Genomic DNA, 22,546 nt, shown 5'->3' on the forward strand with positions numbered 1-22,546 from the left:
TTGTGCCTCCTTGCTATGGAAGGATATACCGTGTGGTGCCTAATGTGATGTAGGCAGCATTTGGCCGTGGGGGGTGGGGAACAGACCTAGCATCTTTGTGTGAGTGTTCGGCAGCAGCGGGGTGAGGAGGCACTGGAGCCCTGATATATCCCACTCTGGTCGGGGTGGGCCGTGTGCGAAGAGTCCAGGTACAATTTGCACTAATCAATGCTCTTCACTCATTTTCAGGAGAAGAATACTCATAACACAGCAGAGCGTGAGGGGACAGGCAGCAGCCAGGCACAGTTAGCCATTTTCAGTTGCTTAGAGCAGGAGCCTCTGGATTTGGAGAGGCGCCATGCGCTCAAGTCCACTGGTGTCGGTGAGGCTGGGGTGCCACGGACAGGTATTTATGCCCAATAGTGAGGTCAGCATTGTTCTCCCAACAGCCATGGCAGTGCTGAATGTTCAGTGATTGAAGTTTGCAACATGGCTTGACCATTGCTCATGGAAGGATGAGCGCATAATGATCTGGGGGACAGGGATACACATTGACATTATCTCCACATTAACTGATCTACTGTCCTTGTTATTCCTTTCAGCATCAGTGGAGCAGGGCCAGGAGGAGAAGCAGCAGAGGCCCCCTCTCACACCTGAGAGCCCTGAGGTCTCACCAGCATCACACCATCTCTGCCAGGCAGGCACCAGCGCAGATACTAGCACCTTGGTGGGAATTAGAACATCAGCTAGTGTCCCAGGGCAGAGCACTGAGGACACTTCACAGTCACTGGAGAAGCTGGCAGAGACAGAGAGTGCCCATGGCACCAGCAGTCGGAGGACTGCAGGGGACCAGGCACATGCTCAGTCGGTGCCTGATGATGTGCCTCTGGAGTCGTCCCCAACGCAGCAAATGCAGGAATTGGAGCCGGGTGTGCAGGAGCATCTGGGGGAGATACATGAGGCTATGCTTGGCTTGTTCTCCATGGTGGAGGAGTCTATGCGGACAATCGCCAAAGCACTGAGCCACATGTCCAAGTGCCATTCGTTCTCCACGGAGAGAGTGGCGACTCTCCTCCAGGAGACCCATCAGGGCTTCCTGGGGATGCGCTCTGACCAGCAAGCCCACACATTGGCATTGACCTCAGCTGGTCAGTGCCAGTGTGGGAGATGGTCTGGGCACTGAGCTTCCCAACTCGGTGCCCATCCATCCACGGTGAGCAGGGAGATCCGGAGTGACCTCACGTCAGCGCAGCAGCTGCCTGTCGTCTCTGTGGGCACCTCTCAGGGCGCTCTGGATGAGGGCGGCAGCTGCTCTGCCCCGCTGCCATTGACCGTAGCATCCGGTGAGGCTGCGACGACTGGGGAGATGCCAGCTATGGAATTGGACGCTCCCTCCCAGGCGGGGCCAGCCCAGGCTCCATGGGCCAGAGGACGACCGCCAAGGTCATCGAGGCCAACAGTTCAGCAGAATCAGCAGGCTGTCTCAGATACCACTCCCAGCGATGGGGCAGCACCACAACGTAGCACCTGGAGACATAAACATTAGACACCATAGGCACATCATGGGTTTATCACTGGTGCTTTTGTGTTGGCCCAAGATGAAGTCTTTATGATTTGCTTTGAATTGGAACGCCATTGTCATTTTTTTGGCTAAAGTTTCTTTGCTTGTGATATTAAGTTCAGACATGTGACCATGGCTAAGGCTGCCTTTTTTCTTTTACGTGTGTATGGTTTCCAAAAATGTTAGGAGTGATTTGTGGAACATTCAGCTTTATTAACAAGGCCCTTAGTGACTGTCCCTAACCTGGTAGATTTGGCACTTAGGTATCGAATATGGAGCCTACAGCCCAGGCTTGTCCTGGAGGTCCATCTGTGGTGGGCTAGCTTAAGGTTCATTGGATTAAAGCCTCCCAGGTGTCGCTGCCTCCCTGGAGTATGCCCGGGTCAGCATCTACCCCCTCAGCATTTCCCTGTGCGTGCTCATCCTCAGACTCACTGCTGGACTCATCGTGTGCAGCCGCAGCCACTGCGTCTACATCTTCATCGTACACAGTGCAAGATTGTGGAGAGCGCAGCATGCAACCACTATCAGTGATACACGATCTGGGGGGTATTGGAGTGCACCACCTGAGCAGTCCAGGAATCGGAAACGCATCTTGAGAAGATCGATGGCTCTCTCCACCACAGCCCTTGTGGAGGATTGGCTCCTATTGTACCGCTGCTCAGCTTCTGTTCTTGGATGGCGGAGAGGCATCATGAGCCACCTTCTGAGGGGATAACCCTTGTCACCCAGCAGCCATCCATCAATCCGGGCTGGAGGAGTGAAGAGCCCTGGCACCTGGGAGTGTTTGAGGATGTAGGCATCATGGGAGCTGCCTGGGTACCTCGCACAGACTTGTAGAATCTGCATCCTGTGATCACACACTATCTGCATGTTCATGGAGTGGAAGCCCCTCCTGTTGACGAAGGCACCGGGTTCACCTGCTGGAGCCTTGATGGCCACATTGGTCTATTGCACCCTGGACACGGGGGAACTCAGCAATGACCGTGAAGCCTCTGGCTCGCTGTGTCTGGCTTGCCTGGTCCCAACAGCAGAGGATAAAGGTCAATGCATGCCTGAACGTAGCGTCTGTAATCTGCTTGACACAAGTGTGGCAGCTGATTGGGAGATAGCACAAAGATCACCCACCGACCCCTGGAAGGAGCCAGAGGCAAAGAAGTTGAGGGCAGCTGTGACCTTTAGAGCAACTGGCATGGGGTGTCCACCCACACAGTTAGCAGAGATCTCGGGCCCTATCATCTGACAGATATAGTTGACTGTCTCCATTGAGAGACAGAACCTCCTTTGGCACTGCACCTCAGACATATTGAGGTAGCTGCTTCGCTGCCTGTAAACCCTGGCAGCAGGATAGTGGCGTCTCCTGCGACCGCTTCCACCTTGGTCTACCTCGTGGCCCTGCGCCTCTTGTGCCTGCGCCTATCCTCCCAAAGGTGGCTCCCCTGGAGGCTGAATGCGCACTCCTGGCCTCCTCCTCCCCCTTCTAGCCCTCCCTTCCTCCTCAGAGGAGGTGCCTACAGTGGAGAGTTCAGCTCCTATTCCCAGGCTATGGGAAGGTTTCCTGAAACCTGCAGGCCCCAAAAAAGATTCCTCACTGCAGAGTGCTGACCTGAAGGTTAAGAGTCCAGACAAAGCATCTGGTATGCGTTTTGAAGTATTGCAGATCACACAGGCAAGTATCAGTAACTTTGAAACATCAATATTTGACAGAGCACACTCGCGACCCCACTGAGCCCTCTTATCCCACCCATGGATGAGGTTTATACAAGTTGTCCTGCCCGTTGCGTCCATGCACTGACCTGAAGATTGCACAGGCGCCGAAAAATCCGTGTCAGTTGGTGAGTCAAGGGCCTTAAATGGCCCGTTAATTAATGGCAGGTGCGCAGCAGATATCATTGCGCAGCCGCCCAATGAAATATCGCAATGACGTCGGGATGCTTGCCCAAGGTCACCGCGCATGATTTTAAGCGCGGACATGTGGGGTCCCCCCCCGCACGCCAGTGGGAAAATTCTGCCCATTATTTTCAAATATTGAAATTTAAAACCAGACAAATCCCAGTTCTGTCACATTGAAGGAATTGTTTAAGAAACTTTATTTTGCAATAGGTCATCATCATTCATCAAAATTGTGTGGAGATTTTCTGGAAGAATCAACATTTTTTTAGGAACAACATCATGCCCTGCTGATTCCTTCAACTTTGAAGGAGATCACAAAATTAGAAGATATAATTCATCTGGACATTTTGAACTTGTTTGATAAATTTTTGTAAGTGAGGAATATATAAGGAAATGGGGCATCAAATTAAAGGCAAATTGGTTAGTTAAAAAGAAAAGCTTGCACTTATGTATAAACCATAAAACATCTCAAAGCACTTTACAGCCAATGAAGTATTTTTGAAGTGTAACCACTCTTGTAATGTGGGGAACATACAGCCAATTTACGCACAACAAACTTCCAAAAACAGCAAAGTCTGTTTTTATGATGTTGATTGAGGGATAAATATTGGCCAGGACACTGAGGATAACTCCCCTACTCTACTTTGAAATAGTGTCATAGGATCTTCTACATCCACTTCAGTTTAATCTTCTCATCCGAAAGTTGGCACTTCTGACAGTGCAGCACCCCCTCAGTAGTGCACTGGAATGTTAGCCTCGTTTTTTGTACTTAAGCCCTAGATTGGGACTTGAACTCATGACCTTCTAACTCAGAGGAAGAGTGCTACCGATTGGGCTGTGGCTGACACTAAAAATAAATATGGCCGTGGAAAGCTGGTAATGTTAAATGGTTAAGGATATCTGTGGAGCAGTAATGAGTGAAGTTCTTATAGCGATGTGATCAGGGTCCCTTCCCATTAATGATATGAAGGAGGATATTTGTTTTTAGATTTGTTAATGAGTTCAAGCTTTTGGCAAGATGATCAGTTTACCAGATATTTGTAACATTCAAAGGAATGGGTACAAATTAATCAATGGGTCAGAAAACATGGTAATCTTTTGCATTGGTTGACTTTTATTATTTTGATAACACAGATTTTAACTCGGTTCTGTATAACTATTTGAAAATAAGTAAATAGAGCATGCTTGCATTATACAGCTGTATACACCAATTGCATATAATAACTTTCAATCATATATTTTCTAAAAATAAATGCTATCCTGCAATTCTTTAAATAATCCAATGTGCATTTAAAGGTCCCAAAGACAGAAAAACTCTTTTCCACTCTAGCATTGGCCTAAGTGATGTGTGTTTAAACGCATGCCAAATCAGTGTATTTACAGAATATGTTAAATATGTGCTCTTTTGTGATTGCATAAAGAATCTTTTTACTAGGAAGAGTCTATATCTGCAACTTTCATCTCATATTAGTGAGAAAAGTATCTCTACCAAACCAAAACAAATACATTGGTATTTCCAAAGTTGTTAGGAAATGGCACCTTCCTAAAGGGGTCACAGTCTCAGGATACGGGGTAGACCATTTAGGACTGAGATGAGGAGAAATTTCTTCACTTGGGGTGGTGAACCTGTGGAATTCTCTACCTCAGAAGGCTGTGGAGGCCAAGTCACTGAATATATTTAATAAGGAAACAGATTTCTGGACTCTAAAAGCATCAGGGGGTATGGGGAGAGCGCAGGAGTGCAGTGTTGAGATAGAGGATCAGCCACGGTCGTGTTGAATGGTGGAGCAGGCTCAAAGGGCCAAGTGACCTACACCTGCTCCTATTTTTGATGTTTTCAATGTTTGAGCTATTGGCATGGGGCCAGTGTTCTGTATGCAGATAAGGGATTTCACTTTCCAACTGCACATTTTCGAAATTACAGACAAGAGTTCTACTCAGTTCCCCAGTGAGACAAAGTCAGGGGGCAGGTTTTTGAGTCCCTGCTGAAGCCAGGGATGGAAGTGGGAACTAAACATTGCCCTGCCAGCCAGTCCCCTGGCTCCATTCAGACTCTGGGCCATATTTGTAAAGGCAGGACTTCTTTCCTATTTATTCTTTCACAGGGTGCGGGCCTCTCTGGCTAGGACAGCATTTATTGCCCACTCTTAATTCCCCATGAAAAGGTGTTAGTGAGCCACCTTCTTGAGCTGCCGCAGGCCATGTGGTGCAGGTACACCCACAGTGATATTAGGAAGGGGGTTGCAGAAATTTGACCCAGTGATTAGGAGGGGCAGCAGGTTACCTTCTCACAAGCAGTGGGTGGCTGACATGGTTCATCAAGAGCCAATTGATGCTAATTAAAAGAGGCTAATTGGGATTTTCCAGTCAGCCTCCAGATCCCTCCAGGCAGCGGACACTATCATAGCTGCCAGGAAGTGGCTTCCTGGTGACAGACCAGGTGGCTAGCCTTCCAGATAGGCTGAGAGGCTCTACATCTGGTTTAGCACAGGAGCAGCCAAAGGCTGCCCCGTAGGGGGAGTATCCTCACAGTGGTGGTCTGACTGCACAATCCATTTTTAAATTTATGTTTAAAGAAGTTGAAGTGAGCGTACCTCCATCTTGAAGTTCCTTCTCCCTTAACTATCCTCTATTGCAGCTTACTGCTTCTTTCAAGATGGAAGGTCTCTAATTGACCCTGCAGCTTCGAAAGCCTAAAGAAAGCAAGCCTGCACTCTGGCCCTTAAATGGCTGTCCCTGTGAAAATCACAATGAGTGACTGTTTCTCACCCTCCCCATGGGATGGGTTCGGGACCTGGAAACAGCCCCAACTTCCATTTGCCCCCTCGGAAGGGAGAACCCTGCTCAGGCAGCCACCGTTGATGTGGTGCAAATCCAGTATTAATGCTCTGGATAATTATTTGGTGACGCCTGCTGGTAAATGCATTTTGCATGAGAACAGCGTAAGGCTTGGATCATGGAAAGAAGAAATAACTTTCATTCATTGAGCACTTGGTTACTTAACACGGTTTAGAAAAAAAATTCAGAGGTTAATCTTGGAGCTTTTACATGCCTCAGAAGACTTAGTAAATTTTTAAATTACCACAGAAGACTTAGTAAATTTGGGAGAGTCCACGGCATCAAAGATCGTACATGCTCTTTTGGAATGGACTTAATTGGATAAATGCCATTTTTGTCCTTTGTAGTTTTTAGTTATACATTCGAACTCATTTGATGCTGTCGATGCTCAGCAACTAATTCATGAAATGGGTAAGTTCAGTTCTGATTATTTCTCATTTGCAAGCAAGAAAGGAACTCATGACATTGAGCCTGTCAATAGTCTAAGGTAAATTTACTGCCTGGTGTACCTACATATAATGAAAAGCATAAGATTCCTTTTTTGTTTCAGCTGATCCCCTGCTTAAAAGTCTATGTGCGAACCTTGGAAAAATAATATTAATAAATGCAAAAGGATTAAAGAAATGTTAGTGTACTGTCATTGTGCTTATTGTGTAGGATTTGAGATTTTTAGCACTGATTTGTTCAGCAACTTTAAAGATTTTTTAGCTATACACATACTTACTGGACCAGAAGACATTTCGGGATTCTAGAAGGAAATATTTAGGATATATTTGGATTTAATCTTCAGACCATAAGAAGCATGCCAATTTTAGGCAACATTTTAGTGCATCATGTGGTCCAGCAAATATGATGATCATGTATTTTGAGGTACACCAGATGATACTTGGCTATCTATTTGTGCATTGTAACTGAATTATTGCTGCAAGAAGATTTTCAACATGTCTTTTGTATTCTTTATCGTTATTGTTAAAGCTGTCCTGAGGAGGAGGAAGAACGATTAAGCGAATATGAAGAGGACAAGCGTATTGTTGAGGCAAGAGCAGCCAGGACCCGGAAGTTCCAAGGTACGTGCACATTAGCGGGGCTGTTCACTATTCCCATTATCTTAAGTAAACAAATTAAGTGCTGTTTCAGGAAAACGCTTTGCAATTTTCCAAAACAGGAAGCAATTTCTATGGAAGTGCACACAAAAAAAACTAATTTATCTGAGCTAATTCAGAATAGATGAGTTTGGCCAGACAGATGTTAAACTTAAACACTAAACACTGAAATTAAACATAATCCTGAGTAAGACAAAAAGGTTGCCATCAATTCATAAGACAGCCATCCCATGATTGAATTAAAAGAAAGTGACCAACTTTAATAACTTTAATTGCAGATTCCCCCCCCAAGCAACCCCGGCTTCTACACCACCCACCCCCAGCACCTTCAGCTCTGTTCCTCCCTTGCCAGCACCCCTGGCTCCCACACCATCCCTCGCTATCCTGTATAGGATTTCCTTGAAAAAGAAATTCCTGGTAAGGAATAGGTTTCTGGTGAAATTTTTGGTGAAAGCCAACTTTTACCAAGTTGCAATATTTCCATGTTTCGGTTCCTGAGTCACAATTTTGTAGGACAGCTCATATGGATTTTTCTGCATGCCCCCCCCTCCACCAAACTCCATACCCTGGCTCCCCTCCACCCTGGCTCCTCAGTCCCGTTGATATCAGAGAAGAGCTGGTTTGGGGTTGGGCGATGTGGGTGAGCAGAGCTGGGGGAGAGTTCCAGGTGGTGGGGAGCAGAGGTGTGATGCCATTGGATGGGGAGGGATGATGTGGGAGTCAGGGGTGCCGGCAAGGGAGGAACAGAGCTGAAGGTGCTGGGGGTGGGTGGTGTAGAAGCCGGGGTTGCTTGGGGGGGATCTGCAATTAAAGTTATTAAAGTTGGTGACTTTCTTTTAATTCAATCATGGGATGGCTTTTTGGAGCAGCTTGTGGTGGAGCCCACTAGGGAACAGGCAATTCTAGATTTAGTGATGTGTAATGAGGCAGATTTGATAAGGGAGCTTAAGGTGAAGGAACCCTTAGGAGGAAGTGACCATAATATGATAGAATTTACCCTGCAATTTGAGAGGAAAAAGCTGGAATCAGATGGAACGGTATTACAGTTGAATAAAGGCAACTACAGAGGCATGAGGGAGGAGCTGGCCAGAATTGACTGGGAGATGAGCCTAGCAGGAAAGACACTGGAACAGCAATGGCAGGAGTTTCTGAGAGTAATTTGGGAAACACAGCAAAAATTCATCCCTAGGAAGAAGAAGCATACTAAAGGGAGGATGAGGCAACCATGGCTGACAAGGGAAGTCAGGGACATCATAAAAGCTAAAGAGAAAGCATACAATGCGGCGGAGCAGTGGGAAACCAGGGGATTGGGAAGCCTACAAAGACCAACAGAGAACAAGTAAAAAAGAAATAAGGAGGGAGAAGATTAAATATGAGGTTAAACTAACCAGTAATATAAAAGAAGATTGCAAGAGTATTTTTTAGATATATAAAGGGTAAGAGAGAGGCAAAAGTGAACATTGGGCCGCTGGAAAATGACGCTGGAGAAGTAGTAGTGGGGAACAAAGAAAAAAGAACTGAATAGGTACTTTGCGTCAGTCTTCACGGTGGAAGATACGAGTAACATCCCCAAAGTTCAAGAGAGCCGGGGGCAGAGGTGAGTATGGTGGCCGTTACCAAGGAGAAGGTGCTAGGAAAACTGAAAGGTCTGAAGGTGGATAAATAACCTGGACCAGATGGATTACACTCTAGAGTTCTGAAGGAGATAGCTGAAGAGATAGTGGAGGCGTTAGTGGTGATCTTTCAGGAATCACTGGAGTCAGGGAGGGTCCCAGAGGACTGGAAAATCGCTAATGTAACCCCCATGTTTAAGAAGGGAGTGAGGCAAAAGACGGGAAATTACAGGCTGATTAGCCTGACCTCAGCTGTTGGTAAGATTTTAAAGTCCATTATTAAGGATGAGATTTCAGAATACTTGGAAGTGCATGGTAAAATCGGGCAAAGTCAGCATGGTTTCATCAAGGGGAGATCATGCCTGATAAATCTGTTAGAATTCTTTGAGGAGGTAACGAGTAGGTTAGACAAAAGAGAGCCCTGGATGTTACCTACTTGGACTTCCAGAAGGCTTCTGACAAGGTGCCGCACAGGAGGCTGCTCAGTAAGATAAGAGCCCATGGTGTTAGAGGCAAAGTACTAGCAAGGATAGAAGATTGGCTGTCTGGCAGGAGGCAGAGAGTGGGGATAAGTGGGTCCTTCTCAGGATGGCGGCCGGTGACTAGTGGGGTTCCACAGGGGTCAATGTTGGGACCACAACTTTTCACTTTATACATTAATGATCTAGATGAAGGAGCTGAGGGCATCCTGGCTAAGTTTGCAGATGATACAAAGATAGGTGGAGGGACAGGTAGTATTGAGGAGGCGGGGAGGCTGCAGAAGGATTTGGACAGGTTAGGAGAATGGGCAAAGAAGTGGCAGATGGAATACCATGTGGGGAAGTGTGAGGTCATGCACTTTGTAGGAAGAATAGAGGCATAGACTATTTTCAAAATGGGGAGAGAATTCAGAAATCTTGAGTGCAAAGGGACTTGGGAGTCCTAGTCCAGGATTCTCTTAAGGTTAACTTGCAGGTTGAGTCGGTAGTTAGGAAGGCAAATGCAATGTTGGCATTTATTTTGAGAGGACTAGAATATAAAAGCAGGGATGTGCTACTGAGGCTTTATAAGGCTCTGGTCAGACCACATTTAGAATATTGTGAGCAATTTTGGGCCCTGTATCTCAGGAAGGATGTTCTGGCCCTGGAGAGGGTCCAGAGGAGGTTCATGAGAATGATCCCAGGAATGAAAGGCTTAACATATGAGGAACGTTTGAGGACTCTGGGTCTATACTCGATGAAGTTTAGAAGGATGAGGGAGGATCTGATTGAAACTTACGGAATACTGAAAGGCCTGGATAGAGTGGACATGGGGAAGATGTTTCCATTAGTAGGAGAGACTAGGACCCGAGAGCACAGCCTCAGAACAAAGGGAAGACCTTTTAGAACTGAGATGAGGAGAAACTTCTTTAGCCAGAGAGTGGTGAATCTATGGAATTCATTGCCACAGAAGGCTGTGGAGGCCAGGTCATTGAATGTATTTAAAACCGAGATAGATAGGTTCTTGTTTGGTACCTTTCATCCACAGTCTGCATGGCCCTCACTCAGATACACTATTGCAGCATGGAGAAGATCATTCATCCTTTTCCTGCACTGGACCCAATCTCACTTCAGGACCCCTCAGTTGCTAATCTCTGCCATGGCCTGTGACCAGGCTTCTTTGGTCATTCAGGGTGATCTCTTTCAGCCATCTGATGAGAACAGAATCTCCCTGCCTTCTGTAACCACCTGGAGGAGGTCCACAAGCGATATGTCGCAGAGCCTTGGGGCAACACAGTATCCACTCTGTGACATCAACTCTGCATTTAATTATTAATCCAATCAGACTTTTCTAAGTAAGTCCTGAATGGAGTGCTTGTGATGGGTACTCAAAGGTTTTGTGCAATGATTTTTACCTTTGACATTCAGCTCTTCTCACGTCTACAGGAGCTCTCAGTTTCCCAAGCCTTTTATAATGAGTGCTGGTGTGGCTGCCTTTCAAAAATAGCACCGGAATCAGCACCCATGTCAGGTGCTCTGTGGGACTACCGCCCTGTCATGTGATCGCATGGATCTCATGCATCATTGCTGCTAATTGGCCGGCCTACGCTTGATCATGTACTGCCGGCTGCCGGAGACCTGTGCCAAATTGCCACCGCCTCCTCGTGCTATGACTTAATTTCACACAAAATGAAAAATTTCTTGCATAAAATTTTCCCAGTGATTAACATTGCTGTAATATTAGCACCTTTTCATCTTCTGCATACCACAAGACTACGCTTAACTTGGTCTTGGGAAAGTTGGTATGTACAGTAATTAGCATGTGACATGATCGCTATGAAATAGAAACAATCAGACAAACGTATAACATACAGGGCAGGATTTTTCCCTTAGCAGGGGTGCTCAGCGGGGGTGGTCGGGAAGCCGACCCCCGCCCGCAATCGACTCCGCACTGTGATTTCACGTGGGCGGGCCAATTAAGGCCCACCCTGCATGGAATGCGAGCGACAGTGCTGAGCGCTGCCAGTGCATGTGGGGGAATGAGAGAGAGCCGGGCCTAGCTCAGGGAGATTGAAACACTGTGTAAGAATAATAATGAGAATAAAAATTTAATAAAACATGTCCCCTCATGTGACTCTGTCACATGAGTTGCGACATGTTTTTAATTCAGAAATAAAGTTTTTATTTAATGTTTATTTGCTTCAGGAAACCTCATCCCGCTTGGGGATGAGGTTTCCTAAAAAATGTAAAGGCCACTTGGCCCTTTTGCCTACCCACCAACTGTTAGACTGCGCGATGACATTGGGACGCACGCCCACGTCATCGTGCGTTATTTTACGCTCAGGCGTATCAGGCACACACCCGCATGCCGAGCGTAATATTCTGCCAATAGTGTATATGTATTTTTAAAAGGTTCCTTGTTGCAACATTTCAGAAGTATTTCACAGGAGGGTGGTCCTGAGAGCATTACAGTAAAGTTCAGAATGTTAAGTGACAAGGCCATCTAAAACAAAAACTTAGCAACTTTCTTAAGAACTATGCAGAATGATTGTTTTTTTAAAGTTTATCCAAAAAAGTGCAGAGCACGTTAACAAATTGCGCAAGTATCTGACTTCATAACATAACCTGAAGGATACCTGCAGCCAAATTAGGCTGTTAAAAGGGAAACGGCTAGAGCGGCTCAACAGACGATAGAAGCAACAAGCAGACTAGCAGCAAAGATTAAGTAAAAAAAAATACTAACACAGGATTATCTAAAAAGAAAAGAGAACAGGGAAAGTGGGCACGGGGGATTGTGATTAACCTAAAAGACTGCAATCCCAGGCCAAGACTGTAACAACCATTATAAACACAGGGGTTTATATTTCATGTGGAACTTTATGTGGTCTTTATTTTTATGTGAAATCAATAGAAAAATGACTGAAATATATAATAGACTAATAAAAATGTTAGTAATGTATCATCGTTCTTGGTTCAACAGTTCCAATTTCATTTTAAATTGCTTTTTCGATTATTATTAATGGAAAAATAGGATTTCAGAAGAAGACTAGTAATAGAAGTTATTAGACTTTTGCAACTCCCTTCAGTATTCCCTGAGATAAATGTGTTCAATCTCCTATTTGGACTTATTCATAATTCGGAAGAAGATGGGGTAATATCCCAAATTCATTTATTCATATTTTATATACAGATTTGATCTGTATTCTATTTTTATAATGCTTTTAGGAGAGTGGTAAAAAAAAATTACTCTTTGCACTGTGGTGAATTAAATCTTAGCACATTCAGCTGTAGATATTTGCGTAAGTGATTGCTGATCTTTCTGTACAGAGCGACTGAGTTTCCAGGATCAGCTAGTTTGCAGTAGTTTGGAGGAGAAGCTGCGAATCTATGCAGAGATGGCTGAAAGAAATGGCTATGAAGAAGCAGGTCAGGAAACACAGCTTTTGATCAAACCAGATGCCGTTGAGTTTCCACAAGCTGGATTTTTATTGACCGCTGCAGTTAGAGAGGGTAAGACTATTTCCATCCTTTAGATTGCACTTATCTGTCATTTAATATCAGATTGATGCTTTACAAAATTCAGATTGATAAATAGCACTTTTTAAATTTGATGACTTAGCTGAAATACTGTTTAATTATTATTGTAATCTGTTTTATTTTTCTTCTCATTCTGCAGCTGAGAGCCTTCATTCTCTACTGATATCTCAACCATGCAACTTTGCTCGGCAGCCACGGGAAGGTTTGGGCGAACCAGTGACACCACACAAGCTTGAACTGTTTGGGAACTGTAGTTATAATGCGTCACATTCTATATGTAAGTGGGATCTAAGCAAATCATAGGACTTAATGCATAGGGAGGCAGTGGTATAGTGGTATTGTCACTGGCCTAGCAATCCAGAGACCCAGGGTGATGCTCTGGGGACCTGGGTTCAAATCCCATCATGGCAGATGGTGACATTTGAATTGAATAAAATTAAAAGTCTAATGATGACCATGAAACATTGTTGTCAATTGTCATTACAAACCCACCTGGTCCTTACTGGTTGTCTCTAAAATGGCTAAGCAAGCCATTCAGTTCTCAAGGGCCAGTAAATGCTGGTCTAGCCAGCGATGTCCCCATCCCATGAACAAATATTTTAAAAAATTGAATGGATTATACAATTGTCAAAAAGAAACTCCACCTATGTGATTGTACAGAAAAATGGAGTTGCTTTTAAAGAAAGATGTCTGAATTCTAGCACGCATGTTTCTCTATATATATCAACAGTGAGTTTGGTTAGTTAGGAGAATTAGGAAGTAGTAATAATTAGAGCAAATATTGCAAAAATAATATAATCTTAATGTTTATTAAGTTAAAGATATTTTTTAAATTATACCATAAAATAATGGGTTAGTTTGTAATTAGGAAGTCACAGCAATTTTGGGAAGTTTCTTGTGATCTAATTCTCTTATCCTCTCGCTTTTTCCTTTTCTCCCTCTCTTTCACACTAAAAATCGTGCATTTTCATCCACAACTTGACTTCATATTGTCATGTTTCTAATCACACCAGTGAGCCAAACTTCTTACTTCACCTTCCACATTACTACTAAACCGCAGGTTCCTCCACCACAGAGGCATCACATCAAAAAACCCCAGACTGCCAAACATCAACCACCATTTTACTATCAAATTCCAGGACCCCCCACTCAATTCTGCAAAAAACACAGTTTCATTGCTACCAAAACACAGAATTTTCCCTAAATACTGCTAAAATTCATTCCTTCTCCCCAGCATTCTTGTAATAGAAGCTATCTACCTCCAGTTGTTAAATCTTACTGTGTATTCTCAACTTTGAAAATATTTATAGTTTTTGCAGACTTGTGAAATTTGACCCCTAAAGCACCAGCAAATTTGCCAAACCTTAAATTAATGTTATTCCATTAACATCATAAACACTCCTATTGTTTTAAAATTGAAAATCTCCCAACACACTATGAACATAGCACAGGAATTTTACTAGTAGTAAATTAAAAATCTTGCATCTTTTCCTCCTGTCAACCTTTTCCATTATAAGTTTTGTATCCACTTAAAGGGGAAATTGTCCATCTAAACATGAACTTACAATATCCACTCCTCCTCCCCTCAAATGCCTTGGAGGCTTTGGTGGTGGACTCCTCGTTATTCAAGTGTGTCCAAGCTGTAGGTGATTTCATTGTCTTCTGTGTGTCCTCACGTGATTGAGGTATCCGATGTGAGATCGGTATAGACATCCACAATACTGGCAGTTCATGTTGTTGTTCATGGTTGGGGGAACCTCCGCAACTCGACCACCTCTGTCTTTCCTCCGGGTACATTGGATGTTGGGAGCACAGTTTAGATGGTCCTCGAAGCCTGTTGAACCAAATTTCACTGCTTGCCTCCATATGGGCTGATCGACTGCAGTATTTTCCCAAGAGAGGGGGTCTGCAACACAGAGGCTTGTAAGGCTCTTTTTTTAAGTTGTCCTTGTAATGCTTGTACTGACCACCTTGGTGTCCTTTGCCCTGAGACAGTTTCCCGTAGAAGATCTGCATGTGGATTCTGTAATCATCCATGCGGGAGGCACAGCCTGCCCATTAAGGTGAATTTTCTGCAGGCTGGTCTCCATGCTGTTGAACCCAGCATGATGAAGGACCTCGTCGCTTGTGATTTTGTCCTGCCATTGAATTATGATGGACCTAGGGTGCCTTTGAGGGAAACGATTCAGAGCTTTGATGTGGTGCCTATAGCAGACCCAGGATTCTGCGCTGCATAGCAGAATGGTAAGGACAATGGTCTGGTAGAGTTTGATGTCAGTCTTCAGCTTAATGCCATGCTTGCTTCCAGGCATGACCATGGAGTCAGCTGTAGAAAGAACTTGCTTTCTGAATGCATGCGCTGATATCCTCATCAATAGTAGCATTCCTAGAGGGCACACTACCAAAGTATGAGAATTTTTCTACAATCTTGAGACTGGTGCCATCAGTGATTATGTCTGGTGTTTCATATGTACCTGGAGGCAATACAGCTGTAATTACTCATGGCAAGTTTGCATAACTGTCCCCATTATTAATGTAGACACAGGAATTTATAATGGAGATATCAAAATAAGTACACAATTTATGAAAATTGTGTCTGAATCACTTGTCCTGACCCAGTTATCTTCTGTTCTATAATCCCGCTTCACTTGCAGACCATACATTGATGTTGAATGTTCATGTGCAAGACAATGGCAAATTGACTACCTTATAAATGTGCTGTACCATTTGTTAAACAGTCAATTGCAACACTTTACAAGTCAGGAACAGACAACTTGATGATTTCAGGGGCATCAGTTCTTTTGGTTATTTTATCAAATAAGGCAGGTTTTTAAAATTAGAGCATAAAACCACTCAGGAAATGTTTCTGTGTCTGCATATTTCGATGCTCATGTTATTAGCCAATGCACATGGCTGGTTTTAGTAAAAGTCTCAACATTGCCTGCTTCCACCCTCCACAATCTCCCTAACATCCAGCCAGAAACATGATGTATTGTGACAAATATGTTATTTCCTTCTGAAAGCTATTTTCTTTTCTTTTCCTCTACCCTCCTTTCTTAATACCCGATTTTAACACGAACATCCATTTGTTCCATACCTGTTTGGCAAACCTGGGGTTTCTGTGCGTATAGTAACCTATGTTTTAATAGATAACTTTGTTAATTGAAAAAAGGCAACAACTTTTGTTGGGTTGGTCAATAAGATTTCAAAGTATGTTATAACTGGTAGTTTCTAAAAGGAAACTGTGCCCTTTCAAAACTCACAAAGTACTTCAGACAGCATTCATTTCCAAGTATTAGTCAGGATGAGGTACCAACTTCAAGTTTATTTTGTTTTGTTTAGTTGCTTTTATACAATGCAAGACTGTCACCACCACTGATTCCTGACTGCAGCCCAGAGGTCACCATAGCAGAAAGAAAGACTTAACTGGGTGAATGAATTGAGCAGGTTTATTTTCATTACTCGTGCATCAGGAACCATGCAGTACTAGTGTGGGCTTTGCACATAGTACAAAAGCAGCTTTAGACAGTCGGTGTGTATCAGTGTGTTAAATTGAGCAATAAAATGTAACTTTTCTTGTATCTCCCTATTAGATGCATCTGACACTAAGAACCCAGATTCACAGTTACCAGTCACGGATTCGGTGATGAGACAGACAGGAGGTGCATGGTGTGGCTTTGACCCTCCACTTTTGCAGACAGATGGTGAACTATACAGACCTAGATCAGATAGCACTATACGAAAGGTAAATGGGTACACAGGAATCATTCATGATTAAGAAAGAATTACATCCAGATTGTCAGTGAACAAACAATCAGACTGCTAATTTGGACCTGACTACCCACACCCACCACTACCACTTCCACCTCCCCTCATCACCAACCCCCCCCGACAATTCCCAAACACCACACCTCTCCTCATCCTGTAAGTGTTTACAAAAACATTTGTAATTGATCAGATTTGGACCAAAGCTGAAAGTTAGAACTTTGAAATTCTCTTGAAATGATACTTCCTTCAAAGTCCCAGCGCAATAACCTGACCTGAAATATTAATTTGTTTACAACCTGAGCTATATTATTCTCTGTAGATCCTATTTTCTGCATAACCTTCAATTGCTATTTATACTGTTGCACAAATGAATTTATTTTGAATTGTGTTTTATCAAAAGGAAATTTCTAAATCCAAAGTGGTTGGTATCAAAAATCATGAACGATAAATGTAAATTACTAAGACTTGCCAAAAGTGGACCACATCTGTTAGGTTTATAAATGGATTCCAGCTTGCAGTAATTATTTTTCCACTAGTCCTGTTTTCATTTCTTTCATCTCCTGAGTACAGTTCAGTCTAATTTGTCAGTCTGTATTTGAATGTTTGCCATGTCTAGTAAATCATTAGCAGCTCAAAATGAGAATTCAGTTTTTCTAGGGATTTCATGTTGCGGATCGTAAAATTTGGTAAAATAAATCCAAAGCCTTAATCCCACAGGCTGACACATGAGGCTCTGTGGAACCATTGCCAAGGAACACCAATAGATTACACATGCAAACATTTCCAAGCTTTTTGTGTTTGTGAGCCACTTAGGTGCAGACCATGGAGCATGGGGGCCGCATATAAAGCTGAAATGAATGTTCCCATTACTTTGCACATATTGTAAACTGTGGTTACTAAGCAATCCTGGAGCTCTAAATAAAGGTCTGTCCACCAGTAACAACAGTGCTGAGAACAGCCATTTCCAAGCCACCAGCCTCAAAAAAATTCAAACAGACAATCCAGTGGAGCAGGACTAATTGGACTGCTCTTTCAAAGAGACACAATGGGCCAAATGGCCTTCATCTATGATTCAGTGATTCAGTAAATAAGAAGAATCAGTGTAAATAAGCAGCCTCAGCTTTGCCAAGCAGATTGCCGGGGCTCATGGGTTGCTTGGTTTACAGGCCACAATTTGACCACCTAAGACCTATTTTAAAAATAGTTATGTATAAATCAAAAGCACAAAATGTTCTCCTTCTCCCCTTGACCCATAACAATCAAATTGTCTGTATTACAAAACAAAATGGATCTGTACTCAGCCATCAGAATGCCAAAGTTTGGATTCTCACTTCTTTCTCCTCTTTCTTCCACTGGGTTCTTTTCAGAAATTCTCTCCATATTTCATCCTTTAACTATTAAAAATCCAATGGCCACTACTGGACTACCAGTTAAGAAAGAAGTAGACAAATGGCAACAGTTGAAGAGCTATGATTTGCCTTAGCCTAGGATACAAAGGGAAGGATGAGTTATTCAGTGACCCCTGCTGGAAATTGCAGTATCTGGATACTGGAAAAGGATATTGACTAGCCTTGGTTTTGATGTGGCCACCCGCCCACACCCCCGCTATAGCTAGACATGCTAATGCTCACTATCTGACTCCACATCTTGAGATGTGAGCCATTTGAAAGTGCAAACTCAGCAAGATTTAGCACCCTTGTGATAGAAAAGGATAAAATTGGAGGTGAAATAAGTGAATTTGAACAAAAAAACTTATCTACTGCAGCCACAAAAAATAGCTCTTCTCTCACTTCTTATCTTGAAGGCACAACGTGAACTTAAGGAGATCTATAACACTGGCACACAACCATGGAGGACTTTTTTTTGTCTATCACTATGTACACTCTCATTTTCAAAAAGGGCAGGGCAACCTAACACCATAAATATAGAAATAAAAACAAAACACTGTGGATGCTGGAAATCCAAAACAAAAACAGAATTACCTGGAAAAACTCAGCAGGTCTGGCAGCATCGGCGGAGAAGAGCAAAGTTGATGTTTCAGGTCCTCATGAGCCTTCAACTGAACTGAGTAAAATTAGGAGAGGGGTGAACTATAAGCTGGTTTTGGGGGGCGGTGGGGGGAGGTGTGGTTGTAGTGACAAGCAAGCAGTGATAGGAGCAGATAATCAAAAGATGTCACAGACAAAAGAACAAAGAGGTGTTGAAGGTGGTGATATTATCTAAGAGAATGTGCTAATTAAATGTGCTTTATCTGCTCCTATCACTGCTTGCTTGTCCCTACAACCACCCCCCCCAACTTCTCTGCCCCCCCCCCCCCCGCAACCTTAAACCAGTTTATATTTCACCCCTTTCCTAATTTTACTCAGTTTTGTTGAAGGGTCATGAGGACTCGAAACGTCAACTTTGCTCTTCTCCGCCAATGCTGCCAGACCTGCTGAGTTTTTCCAGGTAATTCTATTTTTGTTTACCGAAAATATAGAAGCTGAGGGGAAAGTTTGTGCCTTTATAGAATAGCCAGAATAGTTTTATCTGCATCATTTAAGGTTCATAAGAAGTATTCAGTTTGGCTAATTTTGGACTTGATTTTATCTAATTGCAAAGGTGATTTTGTATTAAATCCTTCACAAATTAGAGATCCTTATTTCTGTAAAGCTTTTGCAGGGAATGCCTTAAAACTGAAGGATTCGATATTCCTGGAAATGACTCAGTTATCAAAGCAGGGCCAGTCCTTCTGTAGTGCTAAAGCTTATTTTTGAAATGAACTCTTGCGATTCAGCAAACGTTTGAGCATGGTGTTTTGTGATCTCATTGTGTGCTATGTGCATTTTAGAAAGTTTGCTGATAAACTTTCATTCTGACAATAGTGCAATAATGATAAACCAATGTTTGTAATGTTTATTTCAAACTTTCACATCATTGAAAATGGAATAGCTGTGCTGCTGCTGCAGGAGAACACTGCAGTGCTCATATGATTCCTATAAGGGGTAGGAGAGTAATTCATACTATTATAGCTGAGATGAGCTAATAGGTCTGTAATAAATTTCACCTGGCTATAAGTCATTAGTGAGAAATGATTGCGAAGAAAGATTAATCATGAGACATATGTTAGACTGTATTTACATAGAGTTTGACAGCATAGAAGCAGACCATTCAGCTCAACAGGTCTACGCTAGTGTTTATGTCTTCCATGAGCCTCTTACTTCTTACTTAATCTAACCTATCAACATATCCTTCTATTCCGTTCTCCCTTATTTACTTTGCTAGCTTCCCTTAATTGCATCTGTGTTATTTGCCTCAAGCATTCCAAGTGGTAGAAAGTTTTACATTCCAACAACTCTCTGAGTACATGAATTTCTCCTGAATTCCTTACTGGATTTATAATGGCTATCCTTTATTTATGGCACCGGCTTGGTCTTCCCACTGGTAGATGTGTCTCCATGTCCACACTATCAAAACCCTCCATAACTTTAAAGACCTCTATCAAATTAGCTCTCAGCTTCCCCTTTCTAGAAAAAAAAACCCAACCTGCATGACGCATGCTCAAGCTGAGGACCTGTCTTTGAATCTTGATTTGCTACTCAAACTAACTGCTTGGCAGGGGTCAGTTTACAAGTTCCAGGCTGTGCCACTAGATGGAGTGCCATGTTGTGATTTAAACTTCTAAATTGGACAGTGCACGGTTTACAACTGCTGGCTCACGACGTGCAAGCTTTCTGCAGCCAGAGGGAGCCAAGATAAATTTGCTAGATTCACTAAGGCTAGTAGTCCTGGCTTTGTTTGTTTATGCTAGATCCCCCAAGCACTAACTTAAGTGAATCAAACAAGTTCACATTGCCATTAGGCTGTGTGGGACCATAGGTTTTTTATTACTGAGGCGGATCACTTGTGTCAGGAAATGTCCCAACTCAAAGAATCCGCCTTGGTAAAAAGTGCCCAATATGCACAATATTCACTCTGGGGAGCGGGGGCCAGATATCATTGGGCCTGCTGATCCTGGATGCAAATCATAGGCAGCCACAGGGGCTGGTGAGTGCTGAAGTGGGCTGGTTAGAAGGCCCCTCTCAGTTCTCTGGGACTTTGTCCCAGTTGTTTTAGAAGCTGTTAGACCCTTTAGCCCTCACCCCTCACATCCCCTCAATCTCCACTCACTGCCCCATGCCTCCTCATAGCCTCCACGCCAGCTCAATGCCAAGTCATGCCTCACACCCACCTCCATGCTCCCTTCATAGCCCTCTGGCCAACTTATGCTCCCCATGCTTCCTCATAGCCCCCTTTCCAACTCAGTGTCAACTCATGTCCCTCATCCAACCCCCATGCCCTATCTTAGCCAGCATACTACCTCCATAGCCACTCACCCAGTATCTACCATGGGCAGACCTCAGGAGCCATGTGGAGATGAAAACTTCTAACAATCTAATACAGGTCTCACTCACATACAATTGCATAGTGAAAAACTCACAGTCATGAAATCCATTCAAAGCTTTTAAATCTCCTCAAGTGGTCTCTTATAAAAACAAAAAACTTCTATCCAGACTCCACATCAAAGACAATAATCCTTTAATAGCCTCTTTAAACTGTCAATCAAACTGTGAACTCAGAACTGCCTGCTCAGATAATTGTAGGTTTTGAAACACAGGCAAGCATTCAGAATGACAATACTAACAGAATGACAGAATCTCACAGTGCAGAAGAGGCCCTTTGGCCCATCGAGTCTGCATGGCCACGTGAGAAACAGCTGACCTGTCTACCTAATCCCATTTACCAGCACTTGGCCCATAGCCTTGAATTTTTAATGTACCAAGTGCTCATCCAGGTACTTTTTAAAGAATGTGAGGCAACCCGCCTCCACCACCCTCCCAAGCAGCGCATTTCAGACCATCACCATCCTCTGGGTAAAGAAGTTTTTCCTCACGTCCCCTCTAAACCTCCTGCCCCTCACTTTGAACTTATGTCCCCTCGTGACTGATCCTTCAACTAAGGGGAACAGCTGCTCCCTATAGACCCTATCCATGCCCCTCATAATCTTGTACACTTCAATCAGGTTGCCCCTCGGTCTTCTCTGCTCCAACGAAAACAATCCAAGTCTATCCAACCTCTCTTCATAACTTAAATGTTTCATCCCAGGCAACAACCTGGTGAATCTCCTCTGCGCCCCCTCCAATGCAATCACAATCTTCCTATAATGTGGTGACCAGAAATGCACACAGCACTCCAGCTGCGGCCTCATAAGGGCCTATACAACTCCAACACGACCTGCCTACTTTTGTAATCTGTGCCTCGATTGATAAAGGCAAGTGTCCCATATGCCTTTTTCACCACCCTACTAACATGCCCCTCTGCCTTCAGAGATCTAGGGGGACACACACCAAAGTCCCTTTGTTCCTCAGAACTTCCTAGTGTCATGCCGCTCATTACATATTTCCTTGTCAAATTACTCCTTCCAAAATGTATCATCTCACACTTTTCAAGGTTAAATTCCATCTGCCACTTATCTGCTCATTTGACCATCCCGTCTATATCTTCCTGTGGCCCAAGGCACTCGACCTCACTGTTAACCACCCAGCCAATCTTTGTGTCATCCGCAAACTTACTAATCCTACCCTCCACACTGTTATCTGTGTCATTGATATAAATGTCGAATAATAAGGGACCCAGCACAGATCCCTGTGCTATGCCACTGGACACTGGCTTCCAGTCACTAGAGCAGCCTTCTGTCTTTACCCTCTATCTCCTATGACCAAACCAATTTTGAATCCACCTTATCAAATTGCCCTGTATTCCATGTGCATTTGTCTT

The 22,546-nt window shown here is 43.6% G+C and overlaps 1 protein-coding gene across 2 annotated transcripts in view; it reads left to right on the forward strand.

The window, feature by feature from the left end:
- Positions 1 to 22,546, forward strand: part of arhgef28a (Rho guanine nucleotide exchange factor (GEF) 28a) — a 535,445-nt gene that overhangs the window by 387,091 nt on the left and 125,808 nt on the right. For both annotated transcript variants that reach the window (XM_041186008.1, XM_041186009.1), the window contains 4 exons: positions 7,247 to 7,338; positions 12,773 to 12,955; positions 13,122 to 13,259; positions 16,576 to 16,727. In XM_041186008.1, the coding sequence (XP_041041942.1) occupies positions 7,247 to 7,338; positions 12,773 to 12,955; positions 13,122 to 13,259; positions 16,576 to 16,727 (565 nt within the window). The remainder of the gene's footprint in view (positions 1 to 7,246; positions 7,339 to 12,772; positions 12,956 to 13,121; positions 13,260 to 16,575; positions 16,728 to 22,546) is intronic.

Source organism: Carcharodon carcharias, chromosome 4 (assembly GCF_017639515.1).
Source record: "Carcharodon carcharias isolate sCarCar2 chromosome 4, sCarCar2.pri, whole genome shotgun sequence".
Taxonomy (NCBI): Eukaryota; Metazoa; Chordata; class Chondrichthyes; order Lamniformes; family Lamnidae; genus Carcharodon; species Carcharodon carcharias.